This window comes from Cetorhinus maximus, chromosome 2 (assembly GCF_964194155.1).
Source record: "Cetorhinus maximus chromosome 2, sCetMax3.hap1.1, whole genome shotgun sequence".
In the NCBI taxonomy this organism is placed as follows: Eukaryota; Metazoa; Chordata; class Chondrichthyes; order Lamniformes; family Cetorhinidae; genus Cetorhinus; species Cetorhinus maximus.
The window spans coordinates 36,230,837-36,254,371 of record NC_135880.1 but is presented as its reverse complement, the minus strand read 5'-3'; the positions used below and the strand labels follow the sequence as shown (position 1 = coordinate 36,254,371).

Genomic DNA, 23,535 nt, shown 5'->3' with positions numbered 1-23,535 from the left:
AGGAAACATGGAAGTCAAATTGTACACAGCATATTCTTACAAAAAGCAATTTGATAATGACCAGGTATTGTTTTGAGACGTTGGCTGAGGGATAAATATTGGTCAGAAGACTGGGGATTAACTCTCGTGCTCTTTTTTGAAATAATGCCATGAGATCTACATTCATCCGAGAGAGCAGTTGAGGCCTCAGATGACATCTCTGACAGTGCAGCACTCCCTCAGTGCTGCACTGGAATGTCAGTCTGGGTCTTTGTGCTCGAGCTCTTAAGTAAGATTTAAACTCAACCTCCTGGCTCAGAGGAGAGTGCACTATCAAATGAGTCACAGCTGACACTTTAATTTGACGTAACCTGGGAAGAGTGCCACTTGGCCCTGACATGTTGTGGACTATCCTGATTTGAAAACACATTCGTGTTTCTTAATCATGGTGGGTCAAAATCCTCAAATTCCCTACCCAACAGCATTGTGGGTATAGTTACACCACATGGACTGCAGCTGTACACCACCATGTTCTCAAGGTCTTTTAGGGATGGGAAATAAGCATTAGCCTTGCTAGCAATACCCACATCCCATGAACAAATTTTAAAAAAAGCTTAAGAAAAGACTTGATATTTTGTACTTGTTCCACATATGAGCTCCTTGATTATGAAACAGATTAACTTTGAGTCCAATCACAGAAACACAAAAAAAATTGTGGCTATTATTCAGTAGTATGGTTAGGCAATGAAAATTCACAAGTAGTGCAGGTTGGTCATTTCTCATAAAATCTGAACATTTCCAGACATTCAATTTGCATGGACATGGTCCTTGGAAAAGTAGTTATCCTCATCACCCAAAAGGTCAATGCTCAGTGTGCATTGGGACTAAGGCTCTCAAGATGGGCATCACTATACCTTAGGTTATATGCTGAGTGTAAATGTTGGGGGGTGGGGGTAGTGGGGCGGGAGAGCCTGCCTCCGCATAGCTGGCTCACCTCACTTTAATTGTTTGGCCAATGGCACTTTAATTAGCAAGGTGGGACTTGTGTCTGTGTCCAGGAGAAAGTCCAGCCTCATTTAGCTGTTGCCAATCAAAGGCCAGCAGTTCTGTATGCAGACAGCGCCAGCAGAAGTGGTGGCCACTGCCAGTACTGCAAGTAGGACAAGGTGGTGGTGTTCAGCGACAGACCAGGACATTCGGGTATGTCTTGGATATCACTGGGGCCTGGGGTGGGGGCATGTTGGACAGGACAGGGGAAGGCAATGAGAATGGATATGGGGAGACAAAACTGTGGTGAGGGGCCTTCAACTGGTACCAGCAGCCAGGCAAGAGGCACCCTGCACCCTCCCCACAAACTCCTTAACTGGTCAACAGCCCACAGGGTTAAAACTGCCTGGCTGCATGTTGAGTGCCAGGCTTCCCTGTCTAAATCAGAGTATTAATTGCCCACTTAAGGGCCTAAATTGGATCATGGGGATGACCCACCCAATGCCTCCTGCAGCACATATAAAATCATGGTGGGGCAGCTGGGCAGGCCACAGATGGCAGTGCTGTTAACTCACCTTCCTTGCTGCGCGTGGGTGGGCTGCAAAATTCAGCCGTGTGCGCGTGTAGTAGTGATCAGGGAGACAGCAACAATGCTTGCACAAACAAGTTCCTTAGTGCCCACCTCACATTTTAAGCAAAATATTTACATCTTGGATCAACACAATAAAAAGGATCAGCTGAAATATTCTCAAAAGGTTTGCTGTAGGAAGTGCATTTCAGAGCCCAGAAAGATTTGAAAATAAGCACCAATAAAGGGAAAGTTTTACTGATCCTAACAGAATTTGTCTACAATAAGATCATAACCTCATTCTTATCTGCATCCTTGATGCCTGTGCACTGCAGTCAGGTGCTGGAAGGGGAAACGGAGGAGATTTATTGAACCAATTCAGGCAAGATAAAAAGTTGATGAGAAAGACTACCACTGTGAGCAAGCACACTGTGGGCACAATCTTGTATTAGCATTTAAACAAGAGAACTTTGTATTCATAGTTTACTCTCTCTACACTGAGATCTAACTAAAAGACAGGATTGTAATATCCTTGTGAAAAAGCACGCCTTAGATCCCTTGTCCCAGACATAGCACCCAAATTAATTACAGCAAACCAGGGATAGAAATAGAGCCTTGGTGAGATCACACCTGGAGTAGTGTGCACTGTTTTGATCTCCTTACCAAAAGGAGGATATATTTCCTTAGACGGAGTGAAACATAGGTTAGACTAGACTCTGGGATGCAGAGATGGCCCAATGAGGAGGGATTGAGTAAACAATATTCCTTAGAGTTTAGGAGAAAGAGGTGCTATCATTGGAGTGTATAAAATTCTTAAGAGGCTTGACTGGGTACAGGCTCAGAAGATGTTTCCCTGACTGGGGAATCAAGAACTGACAGGTCACAGTCTCAGAATAGGACTGAGATGAGGAGAAATTTCCTTATTCAAAAAGTTGCAGACCTTTTGAATTCTCTACCATAAAAGGTCTGCGGATACTTAGGTCAGTGAACATATTCAATGCTGAGTGTTTTTGAATACAAAAGGCAAGGTGTGATGGTGGGGAAGTGGAGGTAAAAGATCATGGGCAGGATCTTTATGTTGGCGAGCAGGCGGCGGGGCCCACTCACCAACGCGTAAAATTACGCGGGATGTTGTCGGGCAGAATTCCCGACGTCACCCACGTCATTTCAATTTTCAAGTTGGCGGGGGCGCGGCCAAATCAGCTGTGCGCCCGCCGACCTGTCAACGGCCTATTGAGGCCATTGACAAAGTCATTAGCCTCATTAATGTTAAAAACAAAAAACTAAAAGCTACTGCGGATGCTGGAAATCCAAAACAAAATAAAAACAGAATTACCTGGAAAAACTCAGCAAGTCTGGCAGCATCGGTGGAGAAGAAATCAGTCAACGTTTCGAGCCCTCATGGCCCTTCAGCAGAACCTCATTAATGGACCTGCCCATCCAACCTTAGGGTTGGTAGGCAGGCCAGGAGCCCTGGTGGGCTTCAGAAAAAGCATTAAACCTCATCCACGGGCGGGATGAGGTTTCATGAGGGTTTTTGAAAATTTAATAAATGTATGATTTAAAGTGATGGACATGTCCCATGAGGGGACATGTCAGGGAAATTTTGTTTTTGCACCTTTACCATTTTAAAATTTGGCGCCGATCTCCCTGAGGCAGCACTTAGCCTCAGGGAGACGAGTGTGCTCTTTCACGCGCCCCTGATTGGGGGCGCCTATCCTGCACTTCCACCCGCACCCCTCCCCCCCCCCCCCCCCCGCCCCCCACCCCCCTGACCCGGTGGGGAGAATGCTTCCTCGTGGTTTTTAAAAAAAAATTAATTCATGGGATGTGGGCGTCACTGGCCAGGCCAGCATTTATTGACCATCCCTAACTGCCCTTGTTCAGAGGGCACATTGCTGTGGGTCTGGAGTCACATTTAGGCCAGACCAGGTAAAGATAGTGACAATGGTTTCATGGTCATCATTAGGTGAGATTCGAATCCAGAGCATTACCTTGGGTTTCTGGATTACTAGTCCAGTGACAATACCACTATGCCACTGCCTCCAGTTGCTCTCAAGATGGTAGTGATGAGCTGCCTTCTTGAACTGCTGCAGTCCACGTGGTGTTGGTACATCCACACTGCTGTTAGGGACAGTTCCAGGATTTTGACCCAGCGACAGTGAAGGAATGGCGATATATTTCCAAGTCAGGATGGTGAGTGGTTTGGAGGGGAACTTATGGGTGGTGGTGCTTCCATGTGTCTGCTGTCCTTGATGGCAGAGCTCATAGGTTTAGAAGGTGCGTTCTAAGGAGTCTTGGTGAGTTTCTGAATGGCAGAGAAAGCTTGAGAGGCTGGATAGCCTACTCCCACTTCTTATATTCTTACATCCCATGGGGGGTCTGTACAGTCTTGCTGGCCAGGGGGTGATAGCATCCACGAAATAATTTGAAATGCAAGCCATGAGATGATAGTAGAGTGCAGAGTGGGCTCACTGTCTCAACTAGCAGGGAGTGTGCAGGAAGGACAGTTCCCTGCAGTGAGAAGCAGGAACACCCATCTCACTGAATATCTGTTAAGTGAATTCCTGTTTCCTTAAAATCATTATTCACTTTATTTATTCTTTTCATACAGCACTTTCATATTATGAATGTTATATAGCATTATAACTTCAATGGCTGACAGTGGGGAGGGTGGGGGTGGTCCATGATCTGGGTCCTTCAACAAAGAAGTTTAAAAAATACTGATCTACTGTAGCTGTTTGAATTATTCCTTCACAATTAGCAGAAGCAACATTTGCCTTGCAGGGGCCTTGTGCAAAGTTTCAGTTCTGGATCCACAGAATGGCACAGAGCCATAGCTTAAACTGGACAAAAGTGATGAGCCACAGACTGCAACTTCAGGGGTTGCACGTCTCAGCTTTGCCAATTATGGGGAAGAACAGTGCAGAGTGATCATGCAGAATCTGCTCGTCCTAAAAACACTCTCTCTGCAACAGGGAAATGCACTAATTCCTGCATTTTTACTGAATAAAAGCTTCTTTAGCAGTAACACCTGTGAATATCCCATGAACTTCACTCACCAGCTGAGCCTCCAACACCATACATTACCTGCTTGTGTCCATTACTCTGTACAATGGCGATAAAGTTCTAGTGAAGTCATTCTGTACATCATTGCTGTTTTACTCAAATGTAAAACATTAACAATAAATTCCAAAAAGGTGAAAGTAATCTGAAGACTACACTGTGCAAACTTATATTTCAGCTTGTATTATTAAGACACTCAGTTAAGGCACCTCGCATCAAGAATATACCTTGATTAATCTGTCAATGGGGCTGAGAAGCAGCACACAAAATTTGTTTAAGGGAAAACTGTCTAGAGTCATTGCTCCAAAAGCTTATTGTTCATATAGCTCATGAACCAGTTGATTCAAAAAATTGTGCATGACTTAGCCATTCTTCATTGTATATGCAAGAACCAATTTTAATTGAAGTATGAGATACAGCATCAATCTTCCTTAAAGAAAGGCAGGTTTGCATTGATACAACTCCTTGTGTGACCTCAGGATGTCCCAAAGTGCTTCACAGCCAATGAAGTGCTACTGAAATGTAGTCGCTACTATAAAGCAGGAAATGTGGCAGCCAATTTGCACATTACTGTTTGTGGAAGCCTGCTATGTAATGATAACCAGATAATCTGTTTGTGATGTTGATTGAGAGATAATTATTGGCAAGGGTACCAGGAATAACTCCCCTACTCTTCTTCAAAATAGGGATATTTTACATCCACCTAAGAGAGAGACAGGATGTTGGTTTAATATTGCATCCAATAGACACCACCGCAGACAATGCAGCACTCCCTCAGTGCTGCATGGGAATGTCAACCTAGGATTTTGTGCTCAAGTTGCAATCAGCTGCCTGGTACTGTGCTAAATAATATTTTTCTATATCCTAAAAAATCAGATGTTTAAATGGATTTAGAACTGGCTTGGGAGCACAGGGTAGTATAAATGCAAAATTGACTGGAGAAGAAAAAAAAGTCACTAGTGGAATTTCACATGAAATGATTGGGGAATTCTGCTTCTATTCATGAAGGATGTGGTACAGTGGGTCTATAATGTGAAATTTACTTTTGATAAAAAGTAGGGAAAGAGTTAAAAAAGAGAATAACTATCCTCAGAAATACTTGGATCATTTGAAGAGGTAGACGGATATGCAATTATGTGGCAGATACATTTTAACATGAATAAGTACAGTCCAACACATAAAAGTCAAAAGTGAGCGCATGCGTGTGTAACATGAAAGTCTCCTATTTTAGTAGGCCGATGGAAATTGTAAAGTGTGACAATCCCTTTATGATGTGGCAAAATGGGGAGAAGTGAACCTGTTGGAAACTGGGAGTGGCTTTGGACTGTTTCCTGAAAAGGCAGCAATTCTGTGGATAGCGTGTCGTACAGTAAATGCAGCGTGGGCTTATTGGTCGTGTTAAACACTGCCAAGGAATATCTTTTCTGTATTTTAAAATATTCGTCTCCTCTAATTAATGTTTAGTCAAGACTGCTTTTAGTTTGTTTGTTACAGTAAAAGTCTGAAAACTTGAAATCTTGTTATGTGATTCCTTTAAGTCGGTCACTGGGAATTCAAATACTTGTAAAATTATCGGTCTCTACAGAGATCGTAACAGGAGTCAGAGATAGCAAAACAGATCTGATAGAAAACCCAGCCTTTTATGCATTGTACTTTCATGTAGTCCTCACCTTTGACCCATCAAGGCTGATTATCCTGTATACATTGCGTGTATTGTCATAGAAGTAGGACACAGTCACAGCATGTTTGCTGGTGGGAACCCAGTTCTTCTTTGTGGTAGGATCAATCTGGAAGACATGGGCTCGCGTGCTGAAGATGGGCTGCTCCCTGAGGGGGTAGAAAGTAGAAATTAGACCATAAAACTGCTTGTGCACAACCATGCTGGGGATGGAGAAGTCAAATAGTTCAAATCACTTCAGTTTCCATTAGATGCAAACAAATTGAAAAACTTTAATTAGCACAAGGTTTTTTTTCCAATTAGGAAATGCTAACTGTGCAATCTGAAGACTCCACTACCAAATATATAGATTCACATAGCAATCCTTCTCCTTCCCTTGTATTTGTGAGGTGTCAGCTGTGGCTCAGTTCATAGCACCCTCGCCTTTGAATCAGAGGGTTGTGGGTTCATGTCCCACTCCCGGAAACCAAGAACTGTGATTGTACTCGAAAGAGTTGCAATCTGAGACTGTTGGTAACTTGAAAGAGTTTCCCTTGTATTTGTATACAGTCTGCCAAAGTTTCTCAACATCAACACTTACAGATGCTTTGCTTTCACCATGTTTTCCTTACAAAAATATGGCAACGTATTGGGGGAATAAAGGGAAGAACAAAGGAAGGAAGGAGAAATAGTTCAGTTAAGGCATAGCTAAATACTGCCAAAACATTTCTGTATTTCCATCTAGAAGCAACAAAAATCTGGCAACTGGCTGGCAGTTAAACCTTAGTTGGATGAAAGCTCTCAATGTGGCATTTTAGGGATTGAACTGCCAAGTGAAAATTAAATCTACCAATCTGTTCACTGTCCAGGAGATCATTTATACTTAGTTTGTTATACAAATGTCAAAGCTTTAATCCGAAAGCCATATAACAGTAACAAATGTATGGCAGCAACGTAGAAAAGCTATAATTACTGGAAACCTGAAATGAGACACCAGTCAGCATCTGTCAAACTTATGCCACAAGTTAAGTTCTAATATGGCCATTAATATTTTGATTTCATACTTTATAAATTATACCAAATCTTGCGATATGCAACTGGTCAGCCGTGACAACGCAGGGAAATGAAACAAAGTAGTATTAATATTCAAACTAATGTATCTATTGTATACCAAAGTACCGCACACTGGAAATACTGCACACTAGTGCATCTGGAACTTTATGACTGTGATATTCCTGGGATAGCAAAGCCAATGTCATTATTTGAATGAATTTTTAAAAATGAGGGAGAAATTAAGAGTATGAGAAAGCTAGCTAGAATATAACAGATAGTTAGAGTTCCTACAAGTATTCAAAAAGGACAAGAGTAATTAAAGAAAGCGTTGGTCCTCAAGACAGTGAGAATGGGGAATTAATAGTAGGAGATAAGGAAATGGTAAAGCGTTGAACAGATATTTTCTGTCCACTTTTACTGTAGAAGACACAAATAACATCCCAGAAATACTTGTAAATCAAGAGGTCAAAGATGGGGAGGAACTCAAAACAATTATAATCACCAGGGAAAAAGAACTGAGAAAATTATTAGGACTGAAGGCTGACAAGTCCCCAGGAACTGATGGCTTGCAACCTAGGGTGGCTGCTGAGATAGTAGATGCATTGGTTGTAATTTTCCAAAATTCCCCAGACTTTGGAAAGGTCCCATCAAATTGGAAAATACCAAATGTAACTCCTCTATTCAAGAAAGGAGGGAGACAGAAAGCAAGAAACTACTGGGCAGTTAGCCTTATATCAGTCATATTAAGCAGGGCACTTAGAAAATCTTAAGGCAATCAGGCAGAGTTAATATTTTTGTGAGAAAGGGAATCATGTTTGACTGATTTATTAGAGTTCTTTGAGGAAATAACAAAGAACATGGGTAAAGGGGAACCTGTGAATGTGGTGTACTTGGATTTCCAGAAGGCATTTCTAAGTTGCCACGTCAAAAAAGTTACTACACAAAATAAGAGCTCATGGTGTCAGGGGTAACATATTAGCAGGATAAAGGATTGGTTAGCTAATAGGAAGAAGAGAGTAGGGATAAATGGGTTTTTTTGGCAAGCTATGACTAGTGGAGTGCCACAGGGATCAGTGCTGGGGCCTCAACTATTTACAATCTATATCAATGGCTTGGTTGAAGGGACCAAATGCATGGTTGCTAAATTTGCTGCTGACACAAAGGTAAGTCGGAGAGTAGGTTGTGAAGAGGACATGAGGAGTCTGCAAAGGGATACAGATAGGCTAAGCAAGAGGTCAAAAATTTGGCAGGTGGAGTAAAATGTGGGAAAGTGTGAACTTTTCCACTTTGTCAGGAAGAATAAAGAAGCAGTATACTGTTTAAATGGAGAGATTTTGCAGACTCTGCATTACAGATGGATCTTGGTGTCCTGGTACATGAATCATAAAAAGTTTGTATGCAGACACAGCAAGTTTTAGGAAGGCAAATTGAATATTGACGTTTATTGCATGCGGAATAGAGTATAAAAGTAGGGAGGTTTTGCTACAGTTGTACAGGGCATTTTTAAAGTTGTTCTTTCATGGGATATGGGTGTCGTTGACAAGGCCAGCATTTATTGTCCATTCCTAATTTCCCTTGAATGAAGTGGCTTGCTAGGCCATTTCAGAGGGCAGTTAAGACTCAACCACAATTCTGTGGGTCTGGAGTCACATGTAGGTCAGGTTTCCTTCTTTAAAGGGCATTAGTGAGCCAGATGGGTTTTCACAACAATCGATGATAGTTTCAGGTCACCATTTTCAAGATTAACTTTCAATTCCAGATTTTATTTAAATTCTACCAGCTGCTGTAGTAATAACTGAACTTGTGTCCCCAGATCATCAGCCTGGGTCTCTGGATTACTAGTCCAGTCACATGACCACTACGTCATCTTCCCCATGAGACCACATCTGGACTACTGTCTAGAGTTTTGATTTCCTTACACAAAGCATATAATTGCACAAGAAGCAGTTCAGAGAAGGTTCACTCTACTGAGACCTTAGATGAAGGGGTTATATGGGGAGGAAAGGTTGGGCCTGTATCCGTTGGAGTTAAGAATAATGAGAGGTGATCTTATTGAAACATAAGATCCTGAGGAGAGAGTTGACAGGGTAGATGTGGAAAGGAGGTTTCTCTCTTTATAGGAGTGACTAGAACTAAGAAACACAGTTTAAAAATAATGGGTAAACAGAGAGGACAAGAATTCTTTTCTCTCAGAGTCGTTGGTCTGTGGAATTTTCTTCCCCAAAGAGCCATGGAGGCAGGGTCATTGAACATTTTTAAGGCAGAGTTAGATAGATTCTTGATTAACAAGGGAGTCAAATGTTCAGGAATAGACAGGAAAGTAGAGTTGAGGCCACAATCAGATCAGCCATGATCTTTTCAAATGGCAGAGCAGGATCGAAGGGCCAAATGGCCTACTTCTGCTCCTAGTTCTTGGGTTCGTATTTGTGACTCAACAGCATTTTTGTCTATATATGAAAACATTCCAGTTATGTTATCACACCCTACCATTATATACAATGCATCATCCAACATTGAAAAAAAAAATTTAACCTTGATTCAGCATTTTTCAAAATGGATTTTAGAATACCCAGGATTCTTTCCACCTTCCCTCAGATTAAAAAGGAAATTAAACTAAATCCTGAAGACATCACAATCACAGCCACTGCCTATTCCAAAATATATCTACCACTTTCTTTCATCTATTCATTTCACTGTGGAAATTACAACTGGTGTTTAAAAAATAAAACTTGGAGCAAGAATTTGAAAAGTTAAATAAGTTCAGCTTCTTCTGGATGCATAAAAATCACTTTTCAAAATTATTAGCTCTCTCACAAAACAAACATCAGGAACGGAAGCAAGCAGCCAACATTGGATGTTGAGCAATTAAACTAATTAACATGATTACACTGAATTGTTGCGATCAGCTTCTGAAAGCGCCCACAAAAGCAAGTCCAGATAGGGATCACATTTTACAAGCACAGTTCATTTAAAACACTTACCAGAAAAATCTTTAAATATGTGGTTTTAAGCACATCATGGAAACATGGTAAGTTACATCCTACTTTACTGTATCCTCTTCCAATTAGAAGATGCAATTCCAGTTTCATGTAATAAGTTTACAAAGCTACTAATCTATCGATTAGCTTATTTTGATGCCCACGCTTCAGCAGCTACATAAAGCTGCTCCTTTCTGCATCTTCCAATTCCACTTCTGCAAGTAGGAATTCGAAAGATTACAGTCACAGTGCAGCTGAACCGCTTGGTTAATAGCTTGAAGTGGACCGTATTAAACACAAATATTTCAATGTACAGATGCAATAACTCAATCAAGGTTTTGTAGCTCTACAAGTAAAATATTCCAGTTAAAAGCTAGGGTTGTTGCTTCTACTATTTAATAATCACTCAGCTGTAGTGACTGCCAAGGCACAAATGAGAAAGTACATGATTTGGGGGAGCGGGGGGGAGGGGGAGGTGGCGTGCTGGAGGTCAGAGAGGAAGCAGAAAGGTCGAAACAAAAAAAAGTGCAAGGGAGGGATACACAAAGTTATAAAATGCAGGATCCTTAATTGAAGACCTGAAGGCTCTTACTATCTATTTGATGCAATGATTGGAGTTCACTCTGAAAGGAATTTTAAAAAGAGGGGTAAAGGTTACACCCCATCCTCACTGCTCAAGACCTCCACCCCAACTTCAGCCAGAGATCCAACATATGCTCTCTGCTGGAGGATGGAGTGCATGTTAAGAGGATTTTAATTTCCTATACTCAAAAGGAGTTATAATGATAAATAATGGAGACCCTGGATTCCTAAAATTGAAGGATTCAATTTTTATGTTGATGATAATACCTTCACTTTTCAAAGGATATGAATGGCTTTTGACACTGATTAGATACAATGTGAAGAAGCAGCCTAAGGCTACATTGTCTTTTGTTATTTTATACTGAACGTGGAAATCTCACAATTTGCTCATTCTTCCAGCACAATTCATTAAACAGCAACAATTATAACTCCTGCTAAATTAATTAGGATTACAAAGCTTGGGTTCAGCAACTTTTGACACTTAAATCCCAATATTATTATATACTTTTCAAAAGGAGGTCATTTTAAAAACCAAAATAAAAGACAGTCCAATCAAATGAGCAAGGCGGCAGCCACATGTATCCAAATCAAAAAACGTTAACTGATTTCTTCTCCGCCGATGCTGCCAGACCTGCTGAGTTTTTCCAGGTAATTCTGTTTTTGTTTTGGATTTCCAGCATCCGCAGTAGCTTTTAGCTTTTTGTTTTTATACATGTATCCAAATGTTTGTGCTATGGAAGGACAACCTAGAGGGCTGCAAGGCGGAGTATTTGGTCACTAGTCCCAGGATTAACCAAATTGAAAGCTTTGGTTGACAGACACGGGTGAGTAGACAGTTAAAGCGAAGCCTGAGTTAACCTAGGCTCTGCAATATTACATTAACAGCAGCAAGTATGGCTCAGTAAAGTTGCAAATGGCACAAGCAGCCACTGAATTCCTACATACAATTTGCATATTAATTGGTGATTGCAGTAATTGCAACACTTAAACCAGGCAATAAAATTTGGATTAGCATTTTAAATATCTACAATGCAAATTACAAAGTGCAAAGCACTATTGATAGTTAATTGGGATGGGAAGATGGGGTGGGGCTAAGAGAGTTGAGTAGTAATTTTTTGCTCTCATCCTGTGATAGAATGCAATATAGGACCCTGAACTATTCAAACCTTATTCCTTTGAAAAAATTACATTCTGCACTTTATTACCCAGGAATTTAAGTTGCATTTTGATACAAGGAAATTTAAGTTGCACGCGTGATTAGGATGATCAGCAAATTATAAGGTAAAGGCCATTTAGCTCATTAAGCCTGCTGCTTCCTCAGTCCCCAGCTTTGTTTTTTCATTTGAGTAGAGAAATATAACCAAATCAAAAACGGTTTATTAGCACGAGAAAGTTAAGAATCAATGGTATACTTAGCTCTGTGGTGATGAAAGCTTCAATTTAATGTCTTTAGAATCTTAGTAAGATGTTAAGCTTTCTTTTCTGCTTTAGTTGTGTCAGCATCACAGGCTAATATCTGGTATTCCGCCAACATTTATATGGGTAGTGGAACCAGGTATGACCTGCTGAAATGGTAGTCCTGATAATAAAAACTTATAAATGGAAATAATCTTAAGACGGGTCTTGAAGATTTCAAGTGATGGGGCTGTGACTATTTCCTTTGGCAGCTTGTTCCATTGTGGGATTGTCCTTGAGAAGATAGATTGTTGATACACTGTCTTGGAGACAAATGGTCTGTAGTTTGTGTGGATGGCTACCTCATGTTTTGTCTTTGCTGGAGGCTTGCAGATACTTGTTTGTCAATCCCCACCAGCCCATTCCATATTTTATAGAAGCAAAAGACTACAGATGCTGGAGATCGGAAAACAAAGCAAAGTGCTGGAAAACTCAGCAGGTCTGGCAGCATCCATGGAGTTAATGTTGAGTACAATACGACTGTCTTTTGGAACCAAAGTTCCGAAGAGTCATAAAGGCAAAACACTGCGGATGCTGGAAATCTGAAACAAAAACAAAAAATGCTGGAAAAACTCAGCAGGTCTGACAGCATCTGTGGAAAAAAAGGCAGTTAACGTTTCGAGTCTGTATGACTCGTCTTCAGAGCTAAAGGCAAGTAGAAATGTGGTGAAATATATTCCGAAAAGTCCTATTGGACTTGAAATGTTAACTGTTTCTCTCTCCACAGATGCTGCCAGACACCACACCCCTTCTAACTCCCGAGTTTTTTTTTCCAGTACTTTGATTTTATTCCATATTTTATAGAACATGGTCAGTCTATTTATTCCTCTCCTTTGCTGTCGTGATCAAGGATGTGACACTATTTCCCATATTCATTCGTGCAGAAAGTCTTTGGGTCGCTTCAATCTTATTTATAATCTTATGCCATATAGGGATCCCACACACAACTTGCATACTCCAGGATTGGACGAATAATTGTTTGTTAAGCTATAACTGATTAATTTGTTGCAATACCAAAGGTCCCTCGTCAGAGTTCCAAGGACCCTGTTTGATTTAGCTGCTTTCTGCTGAATGCAGAAGCCCCATTTAGGATTGCTTTTAAGATGAACCCCCAGGTATGGTTGTATATCTAATTGTTGGAGAATTTGATTATATAACAACTTAAAAAGCTACCTGTTGATGGATCCTTTGCGTTGGTGATGCATACAGCATTTTTGCCATTGAATGCCATCTCCTATTGGCCCTGCATTTTTGCAATCACTTTGTCCCCAACGGCAGTTACCATTTTACGAAGTAAAGTGCAATCCTCAAACAATGAGAATTGATGCAAATACATGTCCTTTGTGCAGTAAAAGTTACAGTAGGAAGAATGCTCCAACAGAACGACTATCCAACCTTCCAATGATAGCCCACAGGATAGAATTAGCACTGAATTATCTAAATGAGAATAACCTTCTGCACAAACAGAAAGCGTCATAGGACCTTAAATGCAGAAAGTTAATGGACTAAATCTTGCCAGACCAGAGCATCTTATGGCATGCACTGTTAGACGTTTTCCTGCACACTTCAGGTTGAATGTAATTTTGTGCCACAACTAGCTGCAGGTATGAGCTGATGGCAGCATGAAGTTTTGGACAGTAAATGAAAGGACCAGTTAAATCTCCTTAACAAATGAGGTTTAAAAAAGAATGATAAAGAAACTGGAATATGAATATACGAATTAGGAGTAGGCCACTCAGCCCCTTGAGTCAGCTCTGCCATTCTATAAGATCATGGCCGATCTGATTTTAACCTCAACTCCATGTTCCTGCCTATCCATGATAGCCTTTCACCACCTTTGATGGAGAATGAGGAAGAATTGGAGTCAAATCAAGTACAGAAAGAGAAAGAAAGATTGGCTTGAGAGGAAAAGAGAAGTAATTTTTTTTTTAATTTAATTTTTAAAATCTCCAAGAACAATTTACTACATGCAAGAATGAAACACCAGTTTAAGTTGTTCCCTCTTTGGCTGGGGAGATGGATTGGCATTGCATTAACAATTATAAGGAATTAAAGGGGTATTTCTGCAGCTATTTACGAGCCTCAAATTTCTGCAGAGAGTTGAATGGGCAATTGATGTGCAAATCCAGTAAGCTCCAAAGTTGCATCTACGGGAGAGATTTGTTAAAGCAAATGGTAAGTGGCACAAATTAATCAGCAAGTTCTGGAGATCTGCAACTCAGTGCATCTCTTCCTCCAAGCTTGCTGTTAATTTGCTTATTAATAATGGCATGGGTCGTGCATTGTCTTTTTTTCCCCTCAAAGGAAGGTTTGGCCCCATGAAAGTAATCTGCCAAGAATCACAATAATTAGATGAAAAGTTTGAAATGAAATGAAAAGGACAAGTCCTTGAAATGTATTCATAGAATACATTATACATTTAAGCTGCAACTGAATGCAATGCAAGTACAAAAGTATTTTAACAGTCCTCAAAAGTGACAAATTTTTTCACAGGAGATTAAATTCTGAATAGGTTGCATTTTTGAAGAGTTAGGTATTCGTTTTGAGTTAGATATCTCCTACCACATGTAAATTGAGGACTGATACTCATATTGTCTTTGAACTATCCACATGGAAACTTAGACAGATGCATGACAGGGTTGAAATTTTGCTAACATGAGCCACAACCCCAGCTTTAGATTCTCCAACAGCATACATGTTCATTCCGTTCAGCAAAACATACAGTAACTCCAAGAGACCATCTGCTGATTACATCATTTATATTCTGAACATGAACTGTTGTGCTGTAAGCAAAGTCCCTTGGTTCCTGCTTAGAAAGGAGCCTAGAGCATTACTGCTCCATCATACTGGCAACTGAAATGGGTTCATTCAAAACTTCCATATGCCATTCCCTTTCCCATCATCAGTAAAAATGCAACTCATTTCCTATATTACAAGAGTGTCTACCCTTCAAAGTACTTAATTGGCTATAAAGGACATTGGGATATCCTGAGGTCACGAAAGGCACCAAGTTAATGCCAATCTTTAAGGTAAACTGCAGGTTCACCTTTTTGGGTAATTTAATCCAGAAAGGTTAAAAGTTTCTAGATTTTGGCTTTCTCACTGAATTATCAATGATGGCAACAAGACTACCATTCATTTCCTGTATGCAAGACCAAAGTTCACAATTAGCTGCAAATTATGGTGAGCTTGTTATGCTTATTTGGCACACAACCTGAACATCCCACATCACTCAATCGAACTCCCAATTTAAATTGGCCATTGGCGGGAACAAAGCCACGGCAAATAATTTTATTCAATCACTCTCATCAAGTAACCAGTTAAAGTCTGTGCATTGATTACTATTGTCAGTGCCCAAGAATTAGTCATTAACTACTTCGCACTGCAATTTTGAGTGTAAAAAATTGTAAAACAAATCCCTGCTCTTCAGGAGTCATTTGCATGTACAGCAAAAGATTATAGAAAATTGACAAGACAACTGCTAACAAAATGGGACTGAATAAAAGAACCAACTGATTATCTGCAAAAAACCGGTCCCTGTATTGCACAAGGTTAGAAGAATCCAGTACCTTTATACAGAATCAGGACACTAGGTATATAAATTCAGAAATAATCAGATTTTCATTAAGTTCATGCTTTTAAAATCACTCTGGAACTACCTTATGTTTTTCAGACCAATTCAATGGAGAGAGGAGAAAGTTCTGTGGGTGCCCAAATTCAGGAAAATAATTATCTCCTTATAGTTAAGCTTGTTCCTTACCCATTATGGCCAAAATTGAATTTATTACAATAGCGAGGACAAATTAAGCCAACTTAAATTTGCCATATTAAACAAAATGGATCTTGTAATACCAGAGTGAATTACAAGAGATTAGATGTAAACATTAGTTGAGGAGCTATTTTACAATCAAGTTAAAATGGGACTTGAGACTGCCATCTAGTGCAGTTATTTTCCACAGAATCAAACAGTGCAGAAGAAGCCCTTCGGCCCATCGGGTCTGCACCGACATGTGAAAAACACCTGACCTACCTAATCCCATTTACCAGCACTTGGCCCATAGCCTTGAATGTTATGATGTGCCAAGCAGGTACTTTTTAAAGGATGTGAGGCAACCCGCCTCCACCACCCTCTCAGGCAGCGTATTCCAGATAGTCACTATCCTCTGGGTAAAAAAGTTTTTCCTCACATTCCCCCCTAAACCTCCTGACCCTCACCTTGAACTTATGTCCCCTCATGACTGACCCTTCAACTAAGGGAAACAGCTGCTCCCTATCCACCCTGTCCATGCCCATCATAATTTTTGAATCTGTTAAAGTTTTCAGGAAAGAATGAGAGATTCCATATTCAGCAGAATATGACAGCATTAAATAAAACTTAATGGAAATTCCAAAAGGAGGACCTGAGTTATAAGGTAAGTCAAATTACTTTATTTAACTTGTGCTAGTTATATCTTTCCAGTGTATGATCAAAATGCTAAATATCACTAGGGATAAGCAAGCTGCAAAGTTCATGTATTTTATTTTACCTGAAAAAAAATTAAAAGAGAGGATCTACTTTCATCTCCAAAAATATGCACAGTAGCAATAAATTAGTGCTCAAGGCCATATTTGACTGAAATCAAATCATTCTGCAAGTTAAAGCCTTAATTACTCCAGATTTGTCTTAGTTACACAGTTTAATTTGTATTTAAGAAATCACTAAATGTGCGTTGGCTTCTCCGGCTATGAAATCTCCCATGCCATTCTTGGTTGAGAGGAGTAGGGGTGGGAGGTGTGGTTGGGGGGGGGGGGGGGGGGGGAGCAGTGACTGATGATTTCTCTGTGGCTCTATCAAACCCACTTTAAACCTATTAGGAAGGGTACATCAGCAACTGAGTCAACTTGGTCCTCTCCTTCCCCTCTTCTCAAACGAGGCTGCAGTTGACTTGCTCCAAGAAACTATAAATAGCAAAGCCGAGATGCAACCAAAACATTTTGGGGAAATTAAACCGCAGCAAGACATATTAGCTGCATTATCATTACCACCCTGGAATTTTCTTGCCTTTTTGGAAGATGTTTACTTTAGCAGCCATCAGTAACTTGCCCAAATTGCCATTCTTCATGCGTGAATCAAGAGTAATTAAATGTTACACTATGGGAGTAGGCCAGTTGGATCACTAAGTCTGTGTTACTACTTTTCACCACAAGCCCCTAGTGAAACCCCACTATCCTGCTAAATTTCCCATCTCCTTTAATATTCCTCATCATGCACATGGGGTAATAAGTAACAGCAAGCTCTATTTGGTCTTCACCCAAAATACACACACAGTACTGTCCAGCAAGAATTATTGGATTGTTTTTCTGCTTTCCTAATCCTGGAACTGAGGCTAACTGTATTAATCCCTTTCACTATGTATGGGAGATCAGCTAACTCAGAACATGTTTGAATCAAACTCAAGACTTTTTTGATATGGCTCAAAACTAGATGGTGCAGTATGAAAATTTGAATTCACTGGCCAACTCAGCCACTATGCCAAACGTTAAGGTGAATTTAAGCTTTGGCCAATTTTCCATTTTTAAAAGCAAAAGCACAATTGATTAGGGTTTTCCAGGAAAAGCTATTCCCTATATCTTTATGAATGAAGGTGGAATCATAGTACTATAAAGCAATTATTGAAAATCCCACTTTGAACAGTTGCTGGTATTGCAGCATGTGACTCTACCTTTTCCTTTTTTAAAATTTCACTCGAGGGTCACTGAACAAGAGTGCCACTGTGGCATGCAATAATGAGGACTGCAACTTAAAAGTCAAAGTGTCAGTGTTTTCACTGGGAAGCATAGATCTTGGATTCATGACCTTGAACACACAAGCTAGACTGACATAGTGCAGTACTGCATTGTTTAGGGGGCATAATATAACATAGCCAATTTGTCTGCTCAATCAACACCACGAAAAACAGGTCAGTTATCTCATTGCTCTTTGTGGTGCCTTGCTCTGTGCAAATTGACTGCTGGGTTTGTATACATAACAAGTGACTATACTTCATTAACTGTGAACTGCTTTGTAAATTCCTACAGATATTAAAAAGTTAGAGAAAAAAACTTGCATTTATTTATATTGCTACTGGAGTGTATCCACAGTAGTGGGATTTGACTACTAGCTCAAGGTTGGATCCAGTATACAGTAGGATCAACAATCCATATCCTGGCCAGGAACCCAGTTTCAGGATAGAGATATTGGCTGACCCCTCAAAATTAAATTTACACATTAAAAAATACATATAAATATATAATCACAAACGTAACTGTTGCCCGTTACCCACAATTTTTATTAAGAAGCATTTACTTTAAGAACAAAAACATTGTGGATCATGAAACTGTACCCACTATTCCCAGAAATGCCAAACCATGATAGAGTATGAATGCTGCTAAATATAATTCGATACACTGCACAGAAGTACTTAGTACAGAAACCAAAACTAGGCAATGCTCAACCTTTATAACATACTTATGCTTTCCATCCATCTCAATGAATTGATTCTACTGTGGGCAGCCACTTAAATAGATACTCCCTCTGTGATAGGAGAAATATTTGTCAGTATTTTGCTTTTTTTTTTAATGAAATTTTCCATGGGTCAAAAAGTTACAAAAAAAATCGAAATTCATTTGTTACTGAATTTCCATCATTACATGGTCTTAGTGCCACTTTGACTCAGAAAAAAAGACTGCTAAACTATCACCAGCCTTCTCAAAAGAGGCAGGTTCTAGTTTGTTATTGGACAAATCAACAAGAGCCCTCATTAGGTGGGCAACAGGGAGGCAGTGGCGTAGTGGTATTATCTAGACTAGACTAGTAATCCAGACACCCAGGGTAATGCTCTGGGGGCCTGGGTTTGAATCCCACCATGGCAGATGGTGGAATTTGAATTAAAAAAAATGTAGAATTAAAAGTCTAATGATGACCATGAAATAATTGTTGAATGTTGTAAAGACCCATCTAGTTCACTAATGCCCTCTAGGGAACAAAATCTGCTGTTCTTACCTGGTCTGGCCTGCATGCGACTCCAAACCCACAGCAATGTGGTTGACTCCGTTGTATCAATTGGCTAGAAAGTCTAAAAGGAACAAAAAGCGGTAGACCACCTGGCATCGACCTAGAGACCAGAACCGACAACAGCAAACTCAGCCCCGTCGATCCTGCAAAGTCCTCCTTACTAATATCTGGGGGCTTGTGCCAAAATTGCAAGAGCTGTCCCACAGACAAGTCAAACAACAGCCTAACAGTCATACTCGCTGAATCAACCCTTACAGACACTACCATCACCATGTCCCACCAGCAGGGCAGACCCAGTAGAGGTGGTGGCACAGTGGTATACAGGAGGGAGGGAGTTGTCCCGTTGACTCTGGACCCTATGAAGTCTCATGGAATCAGGTCAAACATGGGCAAGGAAACCTCCTGCTGATTATTACATACCAGCACCACACACCCCCAGCTCATGAATCAGTACTCCTCCATGTTGAATATCACTTCGAGGATACCCTCCATATACTTGGAGGATACCCTGCGTCGAACAGATCTAGCAACTGAAGGCTGGGCATCCATGAGGTGCTGTGGGCCATCGGCAGCAGCATTATACTCAACCACAATTTGTAACCTCATGCCGGTATATCCCTCTCTACCAATACTACCAAGCCAGGGGATCAACCCTGGTTCAAAGAAGAGTGCAGGAGGGCATGCCAGGGGCAGCACCAGGCATACCTAAAAATGAGGGGAAAACCTGGTGAAGCTACAACACAGGACTACTTACGTGCCAAACAGCATAAGCTGCAAGCGATAGACAGAAAAGAGATTCCACATCCAGTGGATCAGACCCAAGCTCTGCAGTCTTGCCACATTCAGTCGTGAATGGTGGTGGACAATTAAACAACTCGCTGGAGGAGGCGGCTCCACATGTGACCATTTCAGAATGGGGTCATTTAAGTGCATAAATTAAGGCTGAAGCATTTGCAACAATCTTCAGCCAGAAGTGCTGAGTGGATGATCCATCTCGGCCTCCTCCGGAGGTCCCCAGCATCACAGATGTCAATCCTCGGCCAATTAGATTCACTCCACGTGGTATCAAGAAACGGCTGAAGGCACTGGATTCTGCAAAGGCTATGGGCCCTGGCAATATTCCAGCAATAGTACCAAAGACCTGTGCTCCAGAACTTGCCAGGTCTCAAACTAAGCTGCTCCAGTACAACTACAACACTGGCAGCTACCCGGTTATGTGGAAAATTGCCCAAGTACATCCCGTACACAAAGCAGGACAAATCCAATCCAGCCAATTACTACCCATCAGTCAAGTCTCAATCATCATAAAGTGATGGAAGGGGTTAGTATCCACTGGATTTTAGAAGAGTAAGAGGTGACTTGATCAAAACCTTTAAGATCCTGGGGATCTTAAGAGTAGATGTGGAGAGGATGTTTCCTCTTATGGGAGAATCTAGAACTAGGGATCATGGTTTAAAAATAAGGGGTTGCTCATTTAAGACAATGATGAGGAGAAATTTTTTTCTCTGGGGGGTCATGAGTCCTTGGAACTTTATTCCTCAAAAGGCCATGGAAGCAGGATCTTTGAATATTTTTAAAGGCAGAGGTAGATAGATTCTTGATTAACAAGGGGTGAATATTTTTAAAGGCAGAGGTAGATAGATTCTTGATTAACAAGGGGTGAATATTTTTAAAGGCAGAGGTAGATAGATTCTTGATTAACAAGGGGTGAATATTTTTAAAAGCAGAGGTAGATAGATTCTTGATTAACAAGGGGTGAAAAGTTATCGGGGGTAGGCTGGATATTACAATCAGATCAGTCACAATCATATTAAATGGCGGAGCAGGCTTGAAGGGTCGAGTGACCCACTGCTGCTCCTAGTTCGCGTGCATCAAGAGTGCTATCAAACAGCACTTGCTTAGCAATAAGCTGCTCACTAACACCCAGTTTGTGTCCCAACAGGGCCAGTCAGCTCCTGACCATATTACAGCCTTGGTTCAAACATGGACAAAAGAGCTGAACTCCAGAGGCAAGAGTGAGAGTGACTGCCCTTGACATCAAGGCAGTATTTGACTGATTTGGCATCAAGGAGCCAAACTGGAGTCAATGGGATTCAGTGGGAAAACTGTTCACTGGTTGGAGTCATACCTAGCACAAAGGAAGATGGTTGTGGTTCTTGGAGGTCAATCAGCTTAGTTCCAGGACATCACTGCAGGAGTTCCTCAGAGTAATATCCTTAGCCCAACTATCTTCAGCTGCTTCATCAATGACCTTCCTTCTATCATAAGGTCAGAAGTGGAGATATTTGCTGATGATTGCACAATGTTCAGTACCGTTCGCAACTCCTCAGATACGGAAGCAGTCCATGCCCAAATGCAGAAAGGCCTGGACAATATCAAGGCTTGGGCTGACAAGTTGCAAGTAACATTCGCGCCACACAAGTGTCAGGCAATGACCATCTCCTCAAGAGAGGATCTAGCCATCACTCCTTGTCATTCAATGGCATTACCATCACTGAATCCCCCACTATTGACAACCTGGGGTTACCATTGACCAGAAACTGAACTGGACTAGCCATATAAATATTGTGGCTACAAGAGCAGGTCAGAGGTTAGGAATCCTGTGGCGAGTAACTCACCTCCTGATTCCCCAAAGCCTGTCCAAGTCACGAGTGTGATGGAATACTCTCCAGTTGCCTGGACGAGTGCAGTTCCAACAACACTCGAAGCTGGAAACCATCCAGGACAAAGCAACCCACTTGATTGGCACCACATCCACAAACATTCACTCCCTCCACCACCGACGCACAGTGGCAGCATTGTGTACCATCTACAAAATGCACTGCAGGAATTCACCAAGGCTCCTTAGGCAGCACCTTCCAAACCCACAACCACCTAGAAAGACAAGGGCAGCAGATAAATGGGAACACCACCACCTGGAAGTTCCCCTCCAAGTAATTCACCATCCTGACTTGGAAATATATCTCCACCGTTCCTTCACTGTCACTGGGTCAAAATCCTGGAACTCCCTTCCTAACAGCACTGTGGGTGTACCTACACCACATGGACTTCAGCGGTTCAAGGCAGCAGCTCACCAACACCTTCTCAAGGGCAATTAGGGATGGGCAATAAATTCTGGCACAGCCAGCGAAGCCCACATCCCTGGAATGAATAAAAAAAAATGGAGAACAGCTGCAGAACTTGAGCTACAGAGGGATCTAGGTGTTCTCATGCAGGAGTCACAAAAAGTTAGTATGCAGGTACAGCAAGTAATTAAAAAGGCTAATGGAATACTATCCTTTATTAGGAGAGGAATTGAACATAAAAGTAAGGATGTTATGCTTCATTTATACAGGACATTGGCAAGGCCGCATCTCAAATACTGAATGCAGTTTTGATCTCTTATTTAAGGAAGAACGTAAATGCATTGGAGGTGGCTTGGAGCAGATTTACTAGATTGATACCTGGAATGAGCAGGTTGCCTTATGAAGAAAGATTAGACAGACTGGCCTTGTTTCCACTGGAGTTTAGAAGAGTGAGGGGTGACTTAGCTAAGTACAAGATCCTGAATGGTATTGACAAGGTGGATGTGCAAAGGACGTTTTCTCTTGTTAGTGAGTCCAGAACTAGGGGACACCATTTTAAAATTAAGGGTTGACGTTTTAGAACAGAGGAGGAGGAGAAATTATTTCTGAGGGTTGTGCGACTTTGGAACTCTGCCTCCGAAGGCTGTGGAGGCGGAGCCAGAGTCATTGAATATTTTTTTAAGGCGGAAGTAGATTAGATTCTTGTTAGGCAAAGGAATCAAAGTTATCAGTGGTAGATAAGAATGTGGAATTTGAAACAAATAGATCAGCTATGATCTTAATGAATGGCTGAACAAGCTCAACAGGCCGAATGGCCTACGTCTGCTCCTATTTCCTATGCTGATATGAAAGGCAGCTTACCACCACCTTCTCAAGGGCAATTAGGGATGGGCAACAAATGCTGGCCTAGCCAGCAACACCCACATCCCATGAATAAATATAAAAAGGTACCAGCATCTCTCAGGCAATTGCTGAGCAGCACAACTCATCAGGGCATCGATGTATTATATCCCACAGAAAGCAGATTTTACTCATTGGAGGTACAGTCAGTCATTGGAGGAACAGAGCTTTAACAGCAGCAGCAATTTGTCTCTAACTCCATCTCAGTGCAT

At 41.1% G+C, this 23,535-nt stretch overlaps 1 protein-coding gene across 1 annotated transcript in view; it reads right to left on the bottom strand.

Moving 5' to 3' along the window:
* The window catches only part of LOC144693480 (homer protein homolog 1-like), an 86,994-nt gene that overhangs the window by 44,944 nt on the left and 18,515 nt on the right, over positions 1-23,535 (bottom strand). The window contains exon 2 of the mRNA XM_078563339.1: positions 6,271-6,427. Coding sequence (XP_078419465.1) covers positions 6,271-6,427 — 157 coding nt within the window. The remainder of the gene's footprint in view (positions 1-6,270; positions 6,428-23,535) is intronic.